The sequence below is a fragment of the Palaemon carinicauda genome, chromosome 33, assembly GCF_036898095.1.
Source record: "Palaemon carinicauda isolate YSFRI2023 chromosome 33, ASM3689809v2, whole genome shotgun sequence".
NCBI lineage: Eukaryota > Metazoa > Arthropoda > Malacostraca > Decapoda > Palaemonidae > Palaemon > Palaemon carinicauda.
Window position 1 is genome coordinate 20,122,569 of NC_090757.1, and position 22,540 is coordinate 20,145,108.

The window sequence follows — 22,540 nt, forward strand, 5'->3', positions numbered from 1 at the left end:
TTTACTACTCCCTTAACTGCCCCCAACACTTTGCAACCTTCATTCACTCTCTGACGTACATCTGCTTCCACTCCACCATTTGCTGCAACAACAGACCACAAGTACTTAAACTGATCCACCTCCCCAAGTAACTCTATTCAACCTTGCACCACCTTCCCTTCTCGTACATCTCATAACCTTACTCTTACCCACATTAACTCTCAACTTCCTTTTCTCACACACTTCCAAATTCTGTCACTAATCGGCCAAGCTTCTCTTCTGTGTCTGCAACCAGTACAGTATCATCCGCAAACAACAACTGATTTACCTCCCATTCATGGTCATTCTCGTCTATCAATTTTAATCCTCGTCCAAGCACTCGGGCATTCACCTCTCTCACCACTCCATCAACATACAGGTTAAACAACCACGGCGACATCACATATCCCTATCTCAGCCCCATTCCCACCGGAAACCAATCACTCTCTTCATTTCCTATCCTAACACATGCTTTACTACCTTTGTAGAAACTTTTCACTCACCAACTCCTTATAACCTCATCACATTCCACATTGCTTCCCTATCAACTCTTATTATATACTTTCTCCAGATCCATAAACGCAACATACACCTCCTTACCTTTTGCTAAATATTTCTCGCATATCTGCCTTACTGTAAAAATCTAATTCATACAACACCTACCTCTTCTAAAACCACCCTGTACTTCTAAGATTGCATTCTCTGTTTTATTCTTGATCCTATTAATCATTACTCTACCATACACTTTTCCAACTACTGTATGCTTAACAAACTAATACCTCTTGAATTACAACACTCATACACATCTCCCTTACCCTTATATAGTGGTACAATACATGCACAAACCCAATCTACTGGTACCATTGAAACCAACAAAACACACAAACAATCTCACCAACCATTAAAGTACAGTCACACCCCCTTCCTTCAACATCTCAGCTCTCACACCATCCATACCAGACGCTTTTCCTACTCTCGTTTCATCTAGTGCTCTCCTCACTTCATCTATTGTAATCTCTCTCTCATTCTCATCTCTCATCACTGGCACCTCAACACCTGGAACAGCAGTTATATCTGCCTCCCTATTATCCTCAACATTCAGTAAACTTTCAAAATATTCCGCCCATCTTTTCTTTGCCTTCTCTCCTTTTAACAACCTTCCATTTCCATCTTTCACTGTCTCTTCAATTCTTGAGCCAGCCTTCCTTGCTCTCTTCACTTCTTTCCAAAACTACTTCTTATTCTCTTCATATGAATGACCCAATCCCTGACCCCACCTCAGGTCAGCTGCCCTCTTTGCCTCACGTACCTTGCGCTTTACTTCCACATTTTTCTCTCTATATTTTTCATACTTCTCTATACTATTACTCTGCAGCCATTCTTCAAAAGTCCTCTTTTTCTCTTCCACTTTTACGTTCACTCCTTCATTCCACCATTCACTGCCCTTCCTCATGCTGCCTCCAACAACCTTCTTGCCACACACATCACTTGCAATTCCAATAAAATTTTCTTTTACTAACTTCCCCTCCTCTAAATTGCCAGTTTCTCTTACTTTCACTTCGTCATATGTCATTTTCAACCTTTCCTGATATTTACTTTTTACCCCCGGTTTTATTAGCTCTTCAACCCTCACTAGCTCCCTTTTACATCCACCTACTCTATTCTCCAACTCTTTTGCTACAACTAATTTTCCTTCCACCAAAAAATGATCAGACATACCGTTAGCCATACCCCTAACACGTGCACGTCTTTCAATCTTTCAAACATTCTTTGTTATCAACACATAATCCATTAATGCCCTTTCTACTACTCTTCCATTTGCCACTCTTACCCATGTATACATATTTTTATCTTTCTTTTTGAAAAAGCTATTATATATCACCATCTCTTGCTCAACACACATATCTACCAGTCTCTCACCACTCATTTTCACCTGGTACGCCATACTTCCCAATGTCACCTACCTCTCCAGCGCCCACACTAGCATTTAAGTCACCCATGACAACTACATAATTCCTTCTACCCAGTCCTTCTACACACCTAGTTAATTCATTCCAGAACTCATTTCACTTTTCTCACTACCTGGCCCATACGCACTGACAAATGCCCAACATTCCCTACCCAACCTAACCCTTACCCGCATTAACCTAGATGATATCTCCTTCCATTCCACTACTTTACCTGTCATCCATTCACTCAGCAACAAAGCCACACCCTCTCTCGCCCTTCCCCTTTCAATCCCAGACACTCTACCAGACATTTCACCAAACATCACTTCACCCTTTCCTTTTATCTTCGTCTCACACGGCCAATACATCCATCCTTCTATTCCTAAACATACTTCCAATTTCACATCTTTTACTCTCTATCGTACTACATCCACGCACATTCAAACACCCCAAAACTAGAGTGCGGGGAGTAGTCACTCTCCCCCCCAGCTCCATCTCTTTGTCGATGTCTCACAGGATGTAGATACAGGAGAGGGGGTTCGTAGAGATAAATGAAATGGGAAAATGACAAGGTTTAATTATGAATAAGGGTTATACTGTAATGATAAATTTGTTGTCAAATAAAGTAAGCTAGTTTAAAGGTAAGCAAGCTAGTTTAAAGGTAAGCAAGCTGCTGTTAATGGAAGTAATTTGCAGATTGGTTCGTATCATATTCCCTGTGATGACAACTTGAAAATTAGTGATGAAAACACTTATAGAAATGAGTTTGAAATAATCTAGTAGATGAACTTGCATTTAGAAGAGGAATTGTGCTTTCATTACAGACTTCATACATTTTCATTCCTTAGAGGAGTCTCTTGCATAACTTTTGACACTGGAAGAAACATTTTGTATATCGCATATCTTGGGAGCCAAGTTGACCTCTTCCCAGTTAGTAGGGTAGGGGCTTTGCAACCCCTGGCTGTTTACCTAAATTAAGAATAGGGTACTTGTAGTGATACTATTTAGTTAAAAGACTAACTTTTGCTTTTTTTATTTTTTTATTGTGCAAAGCCATTTCTTGAATAGATTTCTCTCCCTCCCCCAGAAGTCAAAGATTGTTGATTGATACGTGAGAATTACTGAACCTGATATGAACTTTTACCATTATAATATCCTATATCCTGCTCCAGTGTAACTATTGATCTAATCCTAGATTGCAGACTATGGAACAACACGTTTAGACATTGTCAGTTTACAAGGAAATATTGAATTTATTTGTGTTTATTATGAATCTAAATTTATGCACCAAGACCAAGTTGTCTTGTTGCTGATAATTAATACTATACACCAGCTTTTCTGAAAGTGTAAACTTACTATGATTAGACTTGCAAGCATTTATTGCCTGCACACGAGTTCTTAGAAGTTTAGAATGAAACCCATTTCTAATTAGGGGTAGCTCTGTAGAGGAGAATCTTTCCCTACTGTAGTCTCTAAATCTCTATAGAAATCAGACATGATCATTGTTGACATCCTGCATTAGATATTAGTGGGATTTTGTTTGTTATATTTTAAATTTAATCCTAACTTGATACTCTGAAGTGCTCAGAAATTTTAAAAGATTTTATGCTGTATATTGTGTTACCCGAATAACGTTTTCTATTGGTAAATGCATAAAATGGTTGAATATTTAGTATTTTAGAAAATTGCATTATGATGTTTCTTTTTGTAAGCCGTAACTCCAAGTATGTTAGTAATATTTGAGGGTGTTAGCCCGCATGTAAGATTCCATGTAAAGTTTCTACTCTTATCTTTTATTTTTCTATCTTTTCAGTCAGGTGAATTTGTAGCCCAGTTTAAATTCACAGTTTTACTTATGCCAAGTGGGCAACACAAGATCACAGGCCTGCCATTTGATCCTGAATTATTTGAATCTGAATATAAAATTGAAGACCCTGAATTAAAGGTAAGTCTTTGTTATTTTTTCTTTTGTGCCTTCATAAATAAATGTGCATAGTTTGACTTATGAAAGTTCGCTGAATTTATGGTAATAGTGTGTTCTGTAGTTTGATGAGATGTAACAGCTTGTAAATTATTTGTGAAGGGCTGATTTATCATCAAGGAATCTAGCAGACTATTCATTCTTTTCTATCTGAAAACTTCCGGCTAAGCAGTGTACTTCCCCCTATTTTATTGACTTCAAAATATTCTCTTAAATTGAATTTATAATAAGTATTAAAAGCATGTCACCGTTCATCTTGAGTTTCAAGGTGGATGTAGTTATGCTGGACAAAGGTGCTCTTATTTCACCAGTGGTTGAGAAAGGGCTACCAATACTGTATATAATTGTCCCTTGTTGGACATTTTTAGGATAATTCTTTTTTATATTTCTCCAATCCTGTGGTTGGTGTTTCAACCTTTACACTTCCAGTGACACATTTCTTCTCTTCACTAAAACCTCAAATAGTTTAGTGTCTTAATTTGGTGTTTATACCAACAGCTGCTGGATTGAATCTCCACGATACTATTAGGTTGTACATTTTTCCAAATTCTGTACTCGAGGTTTTCTGTTTGACTCGATTCTTCTTTCAACTCATTTTATGTAGTTTTATCATCTTATATGGAATATGGAAATTTAGTAGAGCCTTTTAATATGTAACTGATTTTATGTAGTTGTATAATCTTGTGCGGAAATTAAGCAGACCCCATGAACACAGGGTTGATTATGGTCACCTCTTGTCACTAATTCCAAATCTGTAGAAAGTGCTATGCAACATTTACAGTAATGCCTTGGTTTCACCACCACCCCATTTTTTTTATAGATGTCTAATTTATGTGATCAGCAAAATCGAACTCTCCAATACCAGAGAAAACTGGGAATCAAAACTTATATGCAAGATTTCTCATTCTGCATGTCAGTGTAAAGTAGATATTAGCAATTTGCAAATAACTAGTTGGGTTGTAGTTATTCCTTCCAATCAATAGATAATTTCATGGCCTTTATCGAACACTATTCAGAGTTAATTATCAGATTTGGCTCAAATAATCATCTGTAGGTAAACTTCTTTATTACCTAACATGTTTGATTGCCAGTAGAGGGTTTTAAGTCATTGTCGATGGTAAATTATGAAGTATATTATTGGAGAGTTCAATCCAAATGATCCCGAAGATTTCTGACAAGCAAAAAGCACCAAAGACCCTCATCCAACAAGCATTTGCTCTTACACAAATCATGCATGTATCTCTTCTATCTTTTCTTCCACGAAGTACTTCGGTATTTTTGATTGAGGATACACCATTGCTCAGTTCTGCTAGTGAGAGGAACCAAGCACACAACTAAGCCTGTTAATCAGAGGTACTGTACACCTGCTCTTGCTCTTTGGCGTCTGGGACTATTTCCATGCGATGTAACAAGTCCATTCAGTCCCTGATTCGTGGTCTGCCTCCTGATTATACGTTCCTCGGTTTATACCGTTCATATTCTTCGGAAAGGAAATAAACCCAAAACTGGCCGAAGAGTACATAATCTCTGCCTTTGATGCACCATTGACTGGTTGATGACCGGTTACGGTAGTACCTTTGGGGCACAGAGGTGTCCAATATGTGCAGGGCTCCTCCCCAACCTTTTTGGTAGTGATGTTGAATTAGTTGAGAAAGGGGATGCAATCCATTATTACTTTTCATCTATCGTGCATTATCCCTCAAGGGCTGTGGAGTTTTGAGAAAGGTTATGATCACCATCAGCTTGTTCCACCCATAGGGGATTACCTAGGTCTTTTCTGATCTTGGTTCTCCCAGACTGTCCATTCGGGGTGTTTTGAGGGAAAAGGTTTGGGGAGCGATGTAGAGGAATGTCCCCTGTTGTCAGTAAAGGAATACTGTGCTAACTCCCTCCGTTCTCTCTGTTCCATATCTGGACATGCAAGAGAAGTGGAACATTTTGGGATTTTTGTACTGAAAGTCTTGTATGGTCTTTCCAGTCTTTTCTTATCAGAAACAAAAGTGCATGTAAGCCTTCAGCCCTTCCTGAGGTGTCAAAAAACAAATTTCCACTTTATTAAGAGTTAAATGGCAGGACAGGATTAGAAATGAAACAGATTTTTCGAGGGCCAAATGTGAATGAGATCATTGTGAGGTATAGAAGGTAATGGTTTGGGGATGCTCTTTGCACTCCCCAAGAGAGATTAGTTCACCAAACTCAACTGGGCTCCACAATACACTAGAAGAGTTTGGAAGACCCAGGCCCACATGACTGAGGACTATGAAGCATGATGTAGATGATGAATGGAGAAGTATTGATTTTCAAGCTCATGATAGACGAAGGAGAAGGCGATTATTTTTTATCTACATTGATGAACTTTACAGACTCTCCAGTACAAGACTACTTGCTCTTTTTACGAGTTCAAAATTGTAATTGAGGAGAGTTCGGTCTCACACCCAAGTAAAAGACGAACCCCATGGAGGGTTGTTCTTTCGAGAAGTTTTGCTTTTACTCCTATCGCAAAGCTCAAGAGATAATGCACTTGTTTTGATCGGTAGGAACGGTTGAACCACTCAAGGTAGCAAAGAATTTTGTCCACGGGAGAAGTGAGTTTGCTCTCGCTGTTTTTGCTCTATCAATTCCTTTCCCTTCTAATCTCTTCAGACTTACTTAGAAGGAAGCAGCAGCATTAATAGTCGTGTATTAGACCTCTGGCATAAGTCAGGGAAGGTATGCATTATCATTGAAACCACCCTCCTTGGAGTGAGGGAGGGAGCTCACCCGGCAACATATTCCATAAGACTTTATCAGCTTGATTGTTTGGGGAAAGATTACTTGTCATCCAGATTAGTTTAACCTGTTCATTCCCTTGCCTGATCCCTTTTATTTTGAAGAACTAGAGTGGCCCCAAGTTGAATTATGTCCTGTTTTGTTAGCAATGAGGTAGGTCCCAAGAGAGGAAATCAACTAAAGTTAGTTGAGAGCTTTTGCATTTGGCTAGTGTGCTTTTCCAATTACGAAATTCCTTTTTTTTGCCTCGTCTCTTTCGAAGGTGCACCTCAGTAGAGGTTGAAACTAGGTGAAACGCTCCATGCTCGAAGGGAGCTGTGAGCAGTCTTGGGTTTGGATGGTCCTTATCCACTAGGCACATGGACCTCCTGCTAACCTGAGGAGGACATCATAGGGGCTTTACCGTAAGACTCATTCTTATGTGCTTCAAACAGATGATTGGAGAATTGGTTAGGATCCTCACTCGGTATTACGTCGAACTTTCCTTTGAGGTATTTATCTTTGCTGTAAGGGAGTTTCAAACAGTTTTGCCTATCTTGGGAATTCAGTGATCTTTCTTTCAAAATTATTTTTTCTGATTCTTATCTCTGCATCTGCAAGAGAGTAGTTGTTTTAGCTTCTTTATTATGTCTAGGTTTTGAGGGATGAGGGTTCTGTTGCCAATGTTGTCTCACAGACTTTCTGATGAAGAACCAGTACCATATCTCGAACGGCAGTTCAAGACCTCCTCGATCCTATCTTCCTGTAAGCTGATGTCCTGTCAAGGTAATGCAGTGATACTTGAAGACTTGGCACCTCGCAATTTGAGTGTCGTAGCCTTTACATTAGCCCCAGCTGGAACAAGAAGGAATAGGCCAGGAACAGTTTGTTGAGGCTTGGTGAGGTGCTTTGCTTTTGATATGACTGGTCAGTGCATACCCCTGCCATCTCAAGTAAGAACTCGAGCCTAGCCCTGTTGGTAGCCTTCCCCGTTACACCTTGGAGCTGAAGATTGATGTGAAGGTGTCAGACTAGCTGTACATCTTTGAACTTAACTGACATTTTCAGAACCTTGGACTTCCTTTCTTTTGTCCTGAGGTTGCTGCTCAGTATTTGTGTAGTAGTCAAGAGCTACTGGCTCTTCTACCACTTTCTTGTTCCCTTCTCAAGGGGATGCTGCAGCCATAACAATTACATGCTGAGGCTGGTTTTACCTCCCCCTTTTATAGTTTTGTGCATATAATCTTGTTTTCTTAGTAGTAGAAGAATGTATGGATCTAGTAGTGTTATCAGCTTAGGCAGCATATATTAGAGTATCTGGTTACCCTAACCTGTGAATGTTAGGGCTGACAGTACTATATTGATAGTTTGCTTATCAATTGCCTTTGTGTTTTGATTCTTTGCAAATTATCACTGCTTCATTAATGTTTTCGTTAATTTTTAGGCAAGTGGAATTTCTTTTTTCTTTCCTTATAATGTATCATTAATAGTTAGTGTTCCTATGTACTTTGGTTACGTTACTATAATTGAACTTTTGATTTTCACAGCAAGTAATTACTGCATCCGTCAGTAACAAGAATGCCAAGAAGAAGAAGAAGAAGGCAGAAAAGGAAGCTGCTACAGTAGTTAAGAGCGAAGATTAGCAGACAGAATTTTAGGATAGAACTATTTTACCCCCATCAAAATCCTCCATCAATCCAGGGAGATGTTTCAAACACGTTTGAGGGAGGAACAAGACGCCGCTACATCACAAGATCTTCTTAATCCTCATGGTCCATTGTACATCGGAGTAGTGAGAAATAGTTTTTTGTACCGATACCTCAACTAGGTCAATCAGCGTGTGCCTAGAGTTTACTACAGAACACATGATTTATGGCATACCTAAGTCTCTCAGTTGTAACATTCTGTGATGAGCTCTCTTTCATTATTGTACTTACTTTTTTTTTTCTTTTGAAGCTTGTAAGGTCTTCAATTAGCTCTATTGTTCTCTTTTATTTTGGGAAAGGGTTTCTGAATAATTTAGGCCAATTGATTTAGCTTCATAGTACATATAGGTTATCATTCCAGAAGCATTTTATATCGTACACCATTCAAGTGTATTGATGGTGGTTGAGTTTTTATCTCTTTAACTTGATGAAGTGGTTTTAGGAGGTTTGAACATTAGCTAAGAAATGTTTTAAGCGGGGTTTACACGGTTGAAGGGTTTGTCAAACCCGGTTGTCAAACTGTTTGAAGAGGTGGAGTCGCCTGCAAATGCATAAGGGTTGTGGACAGTGAAGCCCTGCCCACAAGAGTCAGGGAAGAACAGACTTTCTTTGAACCTTTCAACAAACGTGTTCGAGTACCAAATATCCTGTTCACACGTTCGAACATCATTTCAAACACGTAAACCCCGCTTTATTGTTTACAGCTGTGTCTTGAGAATTGGATGCAATTAATACTGTATTTCATTGGTCTTCAGTGTATGGATGTGTAGAGTATTCTATGGAAATAAATGATAATAGCATTTCAAGAGTAAGTTGTATTCAAGAACATTGTCTTGGCTTAAATCACTATTTCATTGATTCAGGGTAAGTTTTTTTATGCCAAGTGTGAACTCCACATTACAACTGAACTTTCATAGAGCATCTCGGCCTCGGATGTTGTATGTGAACATTTGTACAAATCTTGGACTCATCCACATTGATGGCAATAAGACACAAGTGCAAGTATTTGCCATTAGTTTGTTGTCCCCTTTGATTGTAGAGGAAAAGTTTTGTTGTGTGGAGAATGTAAAAGTATGGGTTAGAAAATTGGGAACTAGCAAGCTGTGGGCATATTGGCTTGCTTGTATCGGAATATGTTCGATTAAATCTCACTGGGGAAGAAAAAAACAGCTGTTATTGACATTGCCATGTAATTAGGTTTTTTTGTGAAACGTCTTGTTAACATTATAGAAATGGGTTTCCAGTATAGAATTCCTTTTGGTTTGAAATATTATGTGTTCTAAGTTAAGATATAAATTGAACTATTGTAAGCATGGCTAATAGTATAAACAAGTTGAAAATTTGTTTTGGTACATTATTAGGGTTGGTAATGACTAATAACCCCAAGATATTAGTTTATCTTTCAAGGATTTTTATCATTTTACAAATGTAATGGGTGATCTGCCTATTCACTTCGTAGATAGCCAACAGGTTATTACAAGGTTAACCTGGGAAAAAGTGTTTTTGCTGCTCTACTACAAGCAAGAGCCTATGTTGGTGTAAGGCCAGCTTAATCTAAAATCACTATCATGTGAATGTACCTTGTAGGTAAGTTCTTGGTCATTGTTACAGTGCAAATATTAATTTAACTGGTAGTTTGTCTTCATTTTGAAATCTTTTTATATAGACTGATGCAAAATTAGCAGGCTAACAAACTTTTTACCTGAAGAAGATAAAAGAAAGGGTTTCATTCAGATATTGGTCATCATGTGTACCGTCCAGTTAGTTTTTCTCATTTTGCAATGGCAATGGCGACATATACGTACGTAAAGGTTTAAAATTAACCTAAATCAGTGTCCCTTTTATTTTTATTCTATATTGCTGACTTGTTTCCTGGATAAAGGAAATGTTCAAAATTTAATTGTTAAAGAAAAGACACTTCAATGTCTGTTTATTGTAATTGTGGGAAAGTTTTGTTTTTATTTGGCAATTTCTAAAGAATGGTTCAAGCCATACATTGGCTTTTTACTTTTAAAGTGGCAGATTTATGTTAGCAGTGTTTTTTAAGTTTTGTTGTACAGTATTAAGAAAAGTAAAAAAAAAAAAGGTAAGACAGATAAAGGCAATATATTAAAGCTTTGTTAATAAGAGCATATTATTTTTAGATGATGTTAACAAACCAATATATATTTATTAACAAAAAAGTAGTGATGTTTGGTCTCTCAGTGTCGTTAGTATTCCTTCATACCCTTTCCATATATTATTGTAAATGGCTTTTTGACCAATCATGCAGAATTGTAGTGGAAGTGATAATGGGGGAGTTGCATACACAATCATTTACAATTGTTAAGAATTTAAGAATTAGGATGTGGCCTCTTTGGAGTAATGACTAACCTGATTTATATAGACTTTTCAGTTGTTAAAATAATTTGGTTGAGTTTTTTTTTTAATCTAATGTCTCCCCTTGTGATTAAATTTCAACTTCGTTATTGTGATGTTAGTACAGTACTGTATTTTGACTTAGTGTGTCTGGCCTAGCATTCAATGCTACCTTGAGGTTGAGGTGAAAAGGACAGCATGTGTAGTGGTGCCGGACATTTTATACGCAGGTTTTCAAATCCAGAAAATAAAGCCCTTGTTCACAAATTGGCCTTAATTATTCCATTCTGAATTTTCTATTTGGTATTACAGCATTTACCTTTTAAATTGGTTATTTAGCAAAAGTAGTGTCGAGAGTGATTTGCAAGTGTTGCCAAAATAAATCAATTTTTTATATGAATTTGAGAGTTGATTTGTAATTTCCATCTTTGTGATATGACTTTATGAAGATTAGCATTTATGCTAATCCCATCTCGAGGTGAAATGGTTGACAAGAATGGTCACCTTTTGAGTATAAAACTTCAGTTGAATGTGTATCAGCAATTGTAATCATACTGTTATTTGCCAAAGCATTGTTATTGATAACTTGCTAACTTATTCTTCTAAAGTATCCTGACTTTTCTTGGAAAAGTTAGTGTATTTTTTATACTTGATGTAATAATCCTATTGCATAATCTGTGTTTTCAGTGTTGTAGTTTTAAAGGCAAGTGTGCAACCCTTAGCTCAATGGTAGCCAGTTTGAATATAGTCAGATTGAAAATGCTAATACATGTTATAATGATGCCTTAAATTTTGAAAAATAAATGTCTTAATCTGAAAACTCCAATAAACCATATTCTCTTTACTGTAGGAGGTAATCCTGCCATTCACATTACCATTAGTTCAAGCTTAGTCTATTTAGTCTCAATCAATTTTATTCAACAAAAGCAATTTACATTTCTTATGACGTACCTACTTTGTCGATACCCATATTTTAGTTGGTGGGCAATCTACCCAAAACTTCTCAAAATTAGGTACTGTTAAAAAGTTCTTTTCAAACTTTGGAACCTTTTTAGTAAATCTGATGACATCCAACTGATCTCTCTCTCTCTCTCTCTCTCTCTCTCTCTCTCTCTCTCTCTCTCTCTCTCTCTCTCTCTCTCTCTCTGTGTGTGTGTTTGTGTGTGTGAGAGGCTGATTTACACAGGGATGGTTTACTGATGTCAGCAAACTATCCCCGTGCAAAGGGACAGTGTCCTTGTGCAAACACTATCCTGGAAAGTTTTCTTGCCGCTAGTTACCGGCGCCAACGGACTACTTTTGGGGAAACCGGCCACTGTTTCCTACGTTTAGAATGGTACAAAATGACTTGTTGGAATTACATATAGTACTCTGAAAATTTTTATAAATGAACACAATCTTTGGACAACTGAACAATAATTTAAGGATTATTGAGACTAATGTTGGATCTGAAATACTTATAATACAGTAATACTGTATTGTTGATAGTTATGACAAGTGTAGACAAGCATATTTATGTGATATTAAAGTTGGGGTAGTGGTTTTAGATCACTTGAAATTGCATCTTTCTCATTATTTTTGTACAGACAATCACATGGTACAAACACTGGAAGATGTACATATGAAATTAAGCTGTCAGATCCTTAGCAGGTGCACTCTAGATGATATTGATTTAACGATTGTCCCTTTGCCGCACTTGGTTTAAGTCTTCTGATATTTAGCAGTGGCCTAGATTTTCACTCTTTTTAACGTATTTAAAGTCCTTATGCAGGTGTTTTTTTTCATGGAAAAAGTACTTACAACTCATCATTTTAGAAAACCTAGATACTTTCATAAGTAAGATTTGATGTGTGGAATACTGTACTTAGTGACCAATAAAAGGTGGATTTTGATTTTTCAATATTTAAGGACATTCATGTTGTGAGAGCAGATGTAATGAAGGGTATTACTCTACATCCGTTCCTTCTTCCTTTCTTTTATCTTAGTTTTCAACCTTAATTATTTTCTATAGTGTAAATACAATTTTTGCCGTTGCACAAACACCGAATGGCAATAGCCGCTAAAGCCTTTGCCCCAAATCCAATCCATTAACAAATCGTAATGCGAGATCCGAGTGCACGTGCAATAATGGTTATCATTGATGCGCTGTTTTTAGGTAGGTAATGGAAGTGTGTTTTGCTGTCTACGAAGTGACGCGTGTTAATCATGGTGCATTCACTAAACTTGAGAGTGGGGCACTTCTCCCAATTTTGGGAGTTAGCCGACAAGAAAAATTAATAAAAGGGGACGTTTCCTCTCCTCTCTGTTACTCCCAGCCTGACAAGGAACACTCTAGAGTTCGGCTGGTACCGCTTGTGCCATTGCCCACCCTTCCCCGTTATCCACCACAGATGAAGCTTCAAAACGCTTAATCCCCTACAGCTGCTACCTCTGCGGTCATCTAAGGCGACTGGAGGAAGCAGCAGTGCCTACCAGAACTGCATCACAATCGCTCGCCATTTATTCCTATTTCTAGCACGCTCTCTTGCCTCTCTCACATCTATCCTCTTATCATCCAGAGCTTGCTTCAATCCATCCATCCACCCAAACTTTGGCCTTCCTCTTGTATTTCTCTGATCATCTCTTGCATTCATCACCTTATTTAGCAGCAAGCCATTTCCCATTCTCTTAACATGTCCAAATCACCTCAACACATCCACTCTTGCTGGTAACTCATTTCTTACACCCGTTCTCACCCTCACTACTACGTTCTTATCCCTATCTACTTGAGATATACCAGCCATACTCCTCAGACACTTCATCTCAAACACATTCAATTTCCGTGTCTCCGTCACTTTAATTCCCCACAATTCCGATCCATACATCACACTTTGTACAATCACTTTCTCATACTGAACTCTCTTTGCTTTCATGCCTAACCCTCTATTCTTTACCACTCCCTTCACTGCCCCCAACACTTTGCATCCTTCATTCACTCTCTGATTGGCGTCAATGACCTTAGATGTCAGGATGCCTGAAAACTTTAAATCAATCGATCACTCCAACGTACATCTGCTTCCACTCCACTCGATGATAATATTTGGCTAAATGACCTAACTGTGCCTATGTATTTACTGCAGAAATGTTAATGGGTTTGGCTTTTGTGCTCATCTTGGAAACCATTGGTAAAATGGTTGTAATGATTCCAAAAGCATATTGGACTGAAGTTTAGAAAATCATTGGGGTGGCTCTCTACCATTTTCTGCTGGTATTAAACTTTTATGCAACTGGTTGGAATCTAGTAATGAGGTAGAAGATAAAGAAAAAGCCCAACACTAAAAGATTTGTGTATAGAAAGAATTCTATTTTAAGAAATTGCCAAGAGATGTAGCTGTCGCCACTCCCTGATATAAAAGTTTCAGGGCTCATTGACACTTGACTTAGACTTAACTTTTCATCAATTGGAAGATAGGAGTTATTTTTAGTAGTCTGAGGATTGGTCATACCTGCCTCTTGCTCTCAAGTACATTTTAGACGGTAGTATGAGCTCAGTCTGGTTTTGTGCTCAAATTTTGTACATTCTTAAAAATACTGTTTGGTCAATCAGTGAATTTAAGGTAATGTGGATGCTCTTGCGTAACTACTGTACATGAAGTGTTCTTTTTAATGAAGTTTACTAAACATGAGTGTTAACAAATCTGTTGGTAAATTAATGTTTCTATAAATCTGTATATAAATGTCTAGCCTAACTTACATATGACCATTGTCTGAACATTTCAAAATCTTAAATTTAGATCCAAAGATCATCTCAATCCAGTCCAGAGTCTCATGACATTTATGCTTTTAAAAAAGCAACTGATATCATAAAAAGATTTTCTATTGATTAGCAATGGCTTTTTTTTCGTATTCTTTTAATTCTCATTTTTAGTTAGAAGTTTATCACTTCGGTGTTTATACCTCTTTACACCTCATTTTTATTTTAGTCTTAACACGCCTGGTTGATGTTGGCGGTGTAAGTAAAATACTTCACTCTTAATTGAACTGAAGAAAAGAAAGGAAAAAAACTCACGCTTAAAGGTCTCCGCTATTGACAAGTGATGTTATACAACAATTGGTTACAGCCCTTCAGACGAAACTCGTGTATAAAATCAAAGGAAACTAAAACACTGCATATTAATTTCTGATCAATTGCAGCACTTTTAAACTAATCTATCCCATATTGTCTTACAGAGATAATCTTTAATACTTTTTAGATCACCGTTTGGACAGAAAAACATGAAATAAGCTTTCACTTTGATCAAAGGTTTTGTTCCTTTTCGGCGTGCAATATCGATGATACACCAAGTTGAAATCTTGAAGTGGGATTTCGGCTTTACTTCCATTCTTGTGTCTTTCACTATTTCATCGTTCCTTTCAACCTTTCAACTTTGATATACTACAGGGTTTTCGTCCAATAATACAACAGGGATGAATTGCCTCCCAGGCCCTAGTGCTGTGCCTTATTGCCTAGGCAAATGAATCTAATTGGCTAGTTGTGCTTGACTCATTGGGCTGGTGAATCTTCTCCCCTAAAATAATTATAAAGTTGATGGTAATGTCTTGATCGAAAAGTATTATTTAGCAGTTTAACACTATCATAGGCATTTCATATGCAGAAAATCTGTTCTCTAAGTTGCTTGCTGACATTAATGTCTACCATGATTGATGGTTGTTCATGTTTACTGCTCAAGATGCCGACTTTATTTTTTATAATTGGGTGCTGTGGCTTCCTAGCACTACCAACCAAAATGGCTGAAGCCCTTGTCAGGCTGGAAGGAATGTAGAGAAGTCCCCCCTCTTTTTTTTTTTTGGGGGGGAGGGACTAACTCCCAAATTTGGCGGAAGTGCCTTGGTATAGATATAATATATAATTGGATATGCTTGTGCATATAGCACATACTAATACAATTAGTTGCTGGTAAAATGTGTAATTTTAACTGAAAACCAAGAAAAACATGAAATGCTAATTACAATATAATCTATTAGATTATGAGTCTGTTTGGTGAAAATAATTTAGTACTGTATACAGGAGTTATTTTCAGGAAATGTTTTGCTAAGGTAAAGAACCAATTAGCAAAGGACGATTTAGTCAATGAGAGGACCAAAAGTTTACAAAGTAGAAGTTCCTAGGGTTATGAAATGTCAGTCAGTGCATCTCGCACTGCAAATTAGCGATTGAATTTACTAGAATTATTTGCGGGGTCTTGTAGGCCCTTAGCTACACTGGCTTTTAGCCTTCCATACATATGTTTTGCTTCCTTTTGTAACATTTTGCTTTTCAGCTGATAACATTTAGTTCTAAGTGCAAATGGGCGATAGTTTACTGGGCCCCTACACCCAAAATCTTAAATCCTTACCCATTCTAAACTGCCCTATTTAGTTTAATACAGATGGCAGCTTAATCTTCATTGGAGCATATGCTGTACAGGTTTCATTTATGGTAAAAAACTTGTTTAAAACCAACTTTAATGTTATTGGTTTAAAAAAAAAAAGTCCATGGTGAATTAAAGTAATAAGATTATGGATAATTCAGGATTTTTGTTCCACATTATATAATGAGAAAGTTTATCATAATCTTCAAAGGTTTTTATTTGACAAATTGTTTAGCACCTGTTCAATATAGAAAAAAAAAAGTTTTAACATTTTCATAAACTGACTACTCCTATAATGGAAAAGTATGATTAATAATTACGTTATTTTTTTCAGCTAATGAAATAAACAGGCTGTTTTTAATGCTACAGTACTTTATTCATTAACTCTTGTTTAGATGTCTACTGTAGAGTCAAGAGGTCCACACCAGGCCTCTCACGCCCTGTCAACACTACCTACTTGTCTACACAATCGAGTAACGAGTTTGGTTTCATTTCATGAAACTTTTTTATCATTGGTTTTCAGGTAAGAAAGTTAATTTTCTAAAACAATTATAGTATAGCTACTCTTTTTAAGTGTTTTGTATACAAAAAAAAAAAATCACAGTAAATTCTAAAGTAGAGATATTTAAGCTATACTCAGGGCTAATTTATACTTTCATTTTGTAGTAGATTTGATTGGAGATTGTCTCATCATTCCGAGCTGTCATCATCATGCAATTACTTTTAACATTAGATTCTATATATCTTTTAACTAAATTATTTTGAGTAACAAAGTGTTAAATAATGAACCACATTATGATGAATTTTAACAAAACCATGAATTTCAAATCATCAAATAATAAATTTACCACGTTATGATGAACTCTAGTGGAGGTTAGTGCTCTAATAGGCCTAGGCATTGTCTGAGTGCTTTGAGTGTTGCAGTCCTTTAGGGTACCATAACTGCATACACTTTATAGCCTTTTGTTTTGTTTCTTTCCTTCTTGCTGTAGAATCTCTTTTCAACGTTTTACTTCGTATTGAAACTGTTATGGTTTCCCAATGTTGCACACCAACTCTGTGTGACCTCGATCCCTGGTACTAGTAGGCCTACAAGACTAAATTGGCCTAATTCTATCAACAAATATCTTGTATAGTATATATATTTTTTTTTCAATAATGCACAGTATTATTATTATTATTATTATTATTATTATTATTATTATTATTACTAGTCTACTTGGTAAGCTACAACCCTAGTTGGAAAAGCAGAATGCTATAAGTCCGGGCTCCCAACAGGGAAAATAGCCCAGTGAGGAAAGGGAACAAGGAAAAATGAAATATTTCAAGAACAGCTACAACATTGAAATAAATATTTCCTATATAAACTATAAAAACTTCAACAAAACAATGGGAAGAGAAATTAGATAGAACAGTGTGCCCGAGTGTACCCTCGAGCAAGAGAACTCTGGCTCTTAAGGCAGTGGAAGACAATAATATAGAAACTATTGCACTACCCTAGACCTATGGTTTGATTTGGAGTGTCCTTCTAGATGATCTGCTAACGTCATATCTTTGCAGTGGTGTTTCCTGCCATGAAGCAGCAGGCCAGGATAATGCTGCCATCAAACATCAATTTAAGAATCAATCGCCTATAATACAGCTTGAGAAGAAAAATTGTTTCAATTTATTACTATTGTGTTGAATTGATGATAAGGTTCAGTTGAAATCCAGAAGCAAATTTGAAAACAGCACCTACTTTTATTCGTCATTAGAGAAAAATTTGTTATATTAGCAGGCAAGATATTTTATAGCTTTAGTTTGGAAAAGAAAAATATTCTACATATAAATTTCATTATCATTTTGACACGATAATAAGCCAATCCCATTACAATGTAATTAATTCATTCAGGAATTATAATATATTAGCTGCCGATGGAAGAGGGAATAATGAACATAGAACTCTAAACTTCAAACCTCTTAAAGCTGGTCACTCCTACTAAAAACCAAAGAAACCAAAAACATAGACCTGAAACCTTATACGCTTGGCCTCTTTAACGAATTATGCATGCCAAGTATGACTGTCCCCATCCCGAGGTTGAATTCCTATTTGACATTCAACCCCTTTAGAAGTTCAAAGGCTACTGTCTCCCAAGGCCCGCCTTTGAAATTGTCGGTGATGGGTGACCTCTAGGCCCAGTGTCTGTCCCTATGCCTAAATTTTAGAGTTCAATAATTTCACCTTTGAAAAAAAAATCGAGAAATCTTTTTGGATGATTCTTTCACAAAATATGGCCATAGATCGTCGTGTTAAAGGAAGGAAGGTAACAATAAGTGACTACTGTATATTGTAGATTATCCATAGCTGACATGTTTGGGTGGGTGTCTGCAGTCAACTTTTTGTTTCCACAAGTAAATTAAGATTATCGAGGCGAGGAATATAATACATGGTCATTGTTTCTGTATATAAATCGCATGGCATTTAGCTCTACTGAATGTAATGTCAATGTAATATAATTCTCCCTTCTCTAGATTACATCTTGCACAAACATTTCCTATACTTTCGCCAAGTATTCCAATCCATTTTCCCTATCACCACACACCTCAATCTGGCCCAGATAAATCTGTTTATAGCTGGTCAAGTCTCACCTCTTCCCTTCTTTTCTTTCCCAAACCATTTCTTCCAATTTTCCCTCTCACCTCTTCCCTCCTTTACCCCCAAACTATTTTTTTTTAAATTTTCACTCTCACACCTTCCCTCCTTTATTTTTTTACCTCTTATCTCTTCCCATCTCTTCTTTCCCAAACTATCTCTTCCAATTTCCCCTCTCACCTCTTCCCTCCTTTAAATTTTCCTCTTGCCTCTTCCACCTTTTCTTTGCCAAACTATTTCTTCCAGTTTTCCCCCCTCTCATCTCTTCCGTTCTTTAACCATTTATTCCAATTTTCTCCCTCACCTCTTCCTTTCTTTCTTACTATTTCTTCTTTCTCTCTCACCTTCATCCTTCTTTTCTTACCATTTTTTCAAATTTTCTCTGTCACCTCTCCCCTGCTCTTCTTTCCCAAACTATTTCTTCCAATTTTCCCTACCAATTACCCTGACTGTGCGTGCGTGCGTGCGTCGGAGTTAGCGCCGGGTGGCTTGCCTTACCGCTTGGGTTCAGCCAGCGCTTGAGTCACTATCGTCTTCAGTAGTGGCGTGGCTGTCTTCGTGACATGTGTGTGACGTGACTCGCTGCGATCATCTGTCAATGGCATGTCGTGAGGTACAGCTGTCACTAGGGCGGGCAGAATAACGCAATATCGAACGTTAGTTTTTCTTGTGTTGACAATGCGTAACCAGTCCCACTTCACCCCGAAACGAAAGAGGTTGGATTGCAAGTTTACTTGATCGAAATGGGTGTCAATGTGCGATAACTTACCACGAGGGATAAAGAGATAAACGTTCGGAAAATAAAACGTTCGCTAATTCATTCACTGTCAGAGCATATGAGTGTTCATTCATGAAGTTGTGATGTAGACAGTAGTAAGTGGGGGGTAAGCTTAATGTGTACATTCTACTCCCTGAAGGGAGAGAGAGGGAAGTTACGCTTATTCGCTTGCTGGTTTATTCAAGAAAAAAATACTGTTGGTGTTTACTCTCTCCATTGCGAAAGTTTATTCTCGTCGTAGGTAAAGTCGTTGAAGATGGTCCACACGATATTCGAGCTTTTGCCTCACAAGAATTATACCATCCTTCAGGACGCAGAGTTTTTACCTCAGAAGGTAAGATTTCAGTGGATTCTTTTAGTAATATTTAAAAGGAAAAACTTGTCCGGATGTTTACTTTTCGTGGGAAAATTTTTTAAAAGTAGGTTGATGTTAGAAAACGTTTCTTCTTGTATACATTTATTTCCTTAATTAAAAATTCGTTTTAGAGTTTGTTTATGTTTTCTTAGAAAAGGGAAAACGAAACCCTCAGGTTAATTAAAACTGGAGTCATTTATTTGATTTAATTGAAAAGGAGTGTTTTAATTTTCCTTCAGATGAAAGAGTTTTTATTATTAATGACACTATAGTCACCTACTGGTGTTTTGTTACTTACATATTAATTGTAAATTGCATAATGTTGATTTTTTTTATGATATTTTGCAGTTCATCTAGTTTTCTGTTGTTTTAATTCATAATATTTTTATTTCCTAATTGTGATGGTTTTATTATCAATTCAACCTATTTTTTCTTGATATATTGGTGTATTTACTAATTATGTTGATGTTAGTCTTAACTGAACTTTTGTTTGATTATTAAGTTTCTTCTTTTGTTTTGATATTAATCATGAATTGCATAATAATTTTATTTCAAGGTTTATTAAGTAAACTTGCTTTCTGTGGTTTTGATAATAGCTTATTGCGTAATATTTAGGTATCTATACATGCACACGCATCTTTCTCAAGAGAGTATGACTACTTTCTCTCCCCTACTCGAGGGGGGAATATATATATAGCCTATATATATATATATATATATGTGTGTGTGTGTGTGTGTGTGTTTATATACACACATATATAAATACACACACACACACACACACACACACACATATATATATATATATATATATATATATATATATATATATATATATATATATATACACTCTCTTTATTATATAAAGGGGATAAATCTGTTGTGCAACCGTCTTACTCAAACATTATTGTTAAAATTAATTTACGAAACCAGTGACTAATTTAGACAATGTAAAGTCATACAGCTAAACATATGCGTTTTGCGTTCTTGCGTTGTAACGGGAAATATTCTTCCAGCTGTAAACCTTATCGTTAGTAAAAACTCCTTAATCTCAGAGCAGATATTGACATTGATGGATGTTTCCTCCAGTCTTTAGCCATCTGTTGAGGCCAGATGGTTCGGATGCTTATTCGGGAGCTTAATTTCATAATGATGACATTCATTAAAGGCGAGATATTTATTAAGGCATTTTTATTAATTTTGAGTAACGCCCTCATATTTCGGAAAATTTTGATAAATATTTTCATTGTAGCATTATGGTTTCATATTTTGGTTCGCAATAATAATAAAAATAAGTATAATTGCACGATTTTCTTTTGTCTCATCAAGAAAAGCTCGCCCAAGTGAAAAAGAGACGTTCTAAATCAACATAATTTTCTCTCGTAAAATCATTTAACCAATAATGAACTCCCTTGTTAAATTATCATCATTGTAAGTAATCCTGTAATCCGGAAAAGAAATTATTACCTTGAAGAAAGCATTCTGGATCCAGGCTCGGGTTAATAATCCCTAATTAGGCTGTATATATGTTCCTACTATATTCCGAAAGGATTGGGGTTTTTTTTTTAACATCTGAGAACTATGCCGTGCAACATAGGCCTAAGCCCCTCTGCATAACCTTCTTCACAAGGCAAGAAGTTTTTTTTTTTTTTCACCGACGTTGATAAGTTTATAATTTTCCGTATACATATTTTTTTTTGTTTTATTTTCATATATGAACACTAGCGATGATCAATAATAACAATATCAATAATAATAGTATTGATTTCACTTTAGGTTTGCAAAGTAAATTAACTGGAATGTAAACAACATTGCTTACAGATTACTTAGAATATTTATATTTTTCGAATTAATTTTATTTTGTTTTGTGAATTATTGTATTTGAATGCATAATGTATGAACATGAAGTTATTATTATTATTTTTTTCTAAAGGCTCGAAGCATATTCACTTGTTAAATGCACAGGGAATAAAGAAGAAAATTTTAATATACAGTATATCTGAAAATTCATCTGGTAAAGGTAGAATAGACTGCCTATATTAAGCAGCCCTTCTAGGAGGACATTCCAAAATCAAACCATTGTTCTCTTGTCTTGGGCAGTGCCATAGCCTCCATACCTTGGTCTTCCACTGTTTTGAGTAAAAGTTTTCTTGCTTGAGGGTACACTCAGGCACACTTATCTATCTGCTTTCTTATTTCCTTTCCTCACTGAGCTATTTTCCCTGTTGGAGCCCTTGGGGTTTTAGCATCTTGCTTTTCCGACTAGGCTGTGGCTTAGCTAATAATAATAATGATAATAATAATAATAATAATAATAATAATAACAATAACGACTACTTTTAAGCAAACTGAAATCAATTTTTCCTTTATTTTTGTTGACTTTAAGTAGGATTTTTGCCCCAAGAACAAACCGGGCCTTAATTGCTTTAATACTCTTAGGAAATTACAAAGTTAAAGAAATACTGTTAGAAAATTACGGACATTACTTCCAGGAGCCATTCCCAACTTTCCCAAATTTCCCAAACACGAGTTTCAGGGGGAAATGGCTTTACAAAATTTCCCACAACGACAATACCGGAAGCGTTCATTTATTTTTATATTTTTCGTAAGATTATTATTATTATT

General features: G+C 36.4%; 3 protein-coding genes across 3 annotated transcripts in view; 2 read left to right on the forward strand and 1 right to left on the reverse strand.

Annotated features, from left to right (window-relative positions):
• The window catches only part of LOC137625870 (proliferation-associated protein 2G4), a 32,787-nt gene extending 21,760 nt beyond the window's left edge, over positions 1-11,027 (forward strand). The window contains 2 exon segments of the mRNA XM_068356802.1: positions 3,781-3,912; positions 8,244-11,027. Of these exon segments, the coding sequence (XP_068212903.1) occupies positions 3,781-3,912; positions 8,244-8,339 (228 nt within the window). The 3' untranslated portion in view covers positions 8,340-11,027.
• Positions 1-22,540, reverse strand: part of Mpv17 (Mitochondrial inner membrane protein MPV17) — a 509,363-nt gene that overhangs the window by 122,017 nt on the left and 364,806 nt on the right. The gene's annotated exons all lie outside the window — the stretch shown is intronic.
• The window catches only part of LOC137625879 (uncharacterized), a 48,213-nt gene continuing 44,984 nt past the window's right edge, over positions 19,312-22,540 (forward strand). The window contains exon 1 of the mRNA XM_068356817.1: positions 19,312-19,894. Within this exon, the coding sequence (XP_068212918.1) occupies positions 19,817-19,894 (78 nt within the window). The 5' untranslated portion in view covers positions 19,312-19,816. The remainder of the gene's footprint in view (positions 19,895-22,540) is intronic.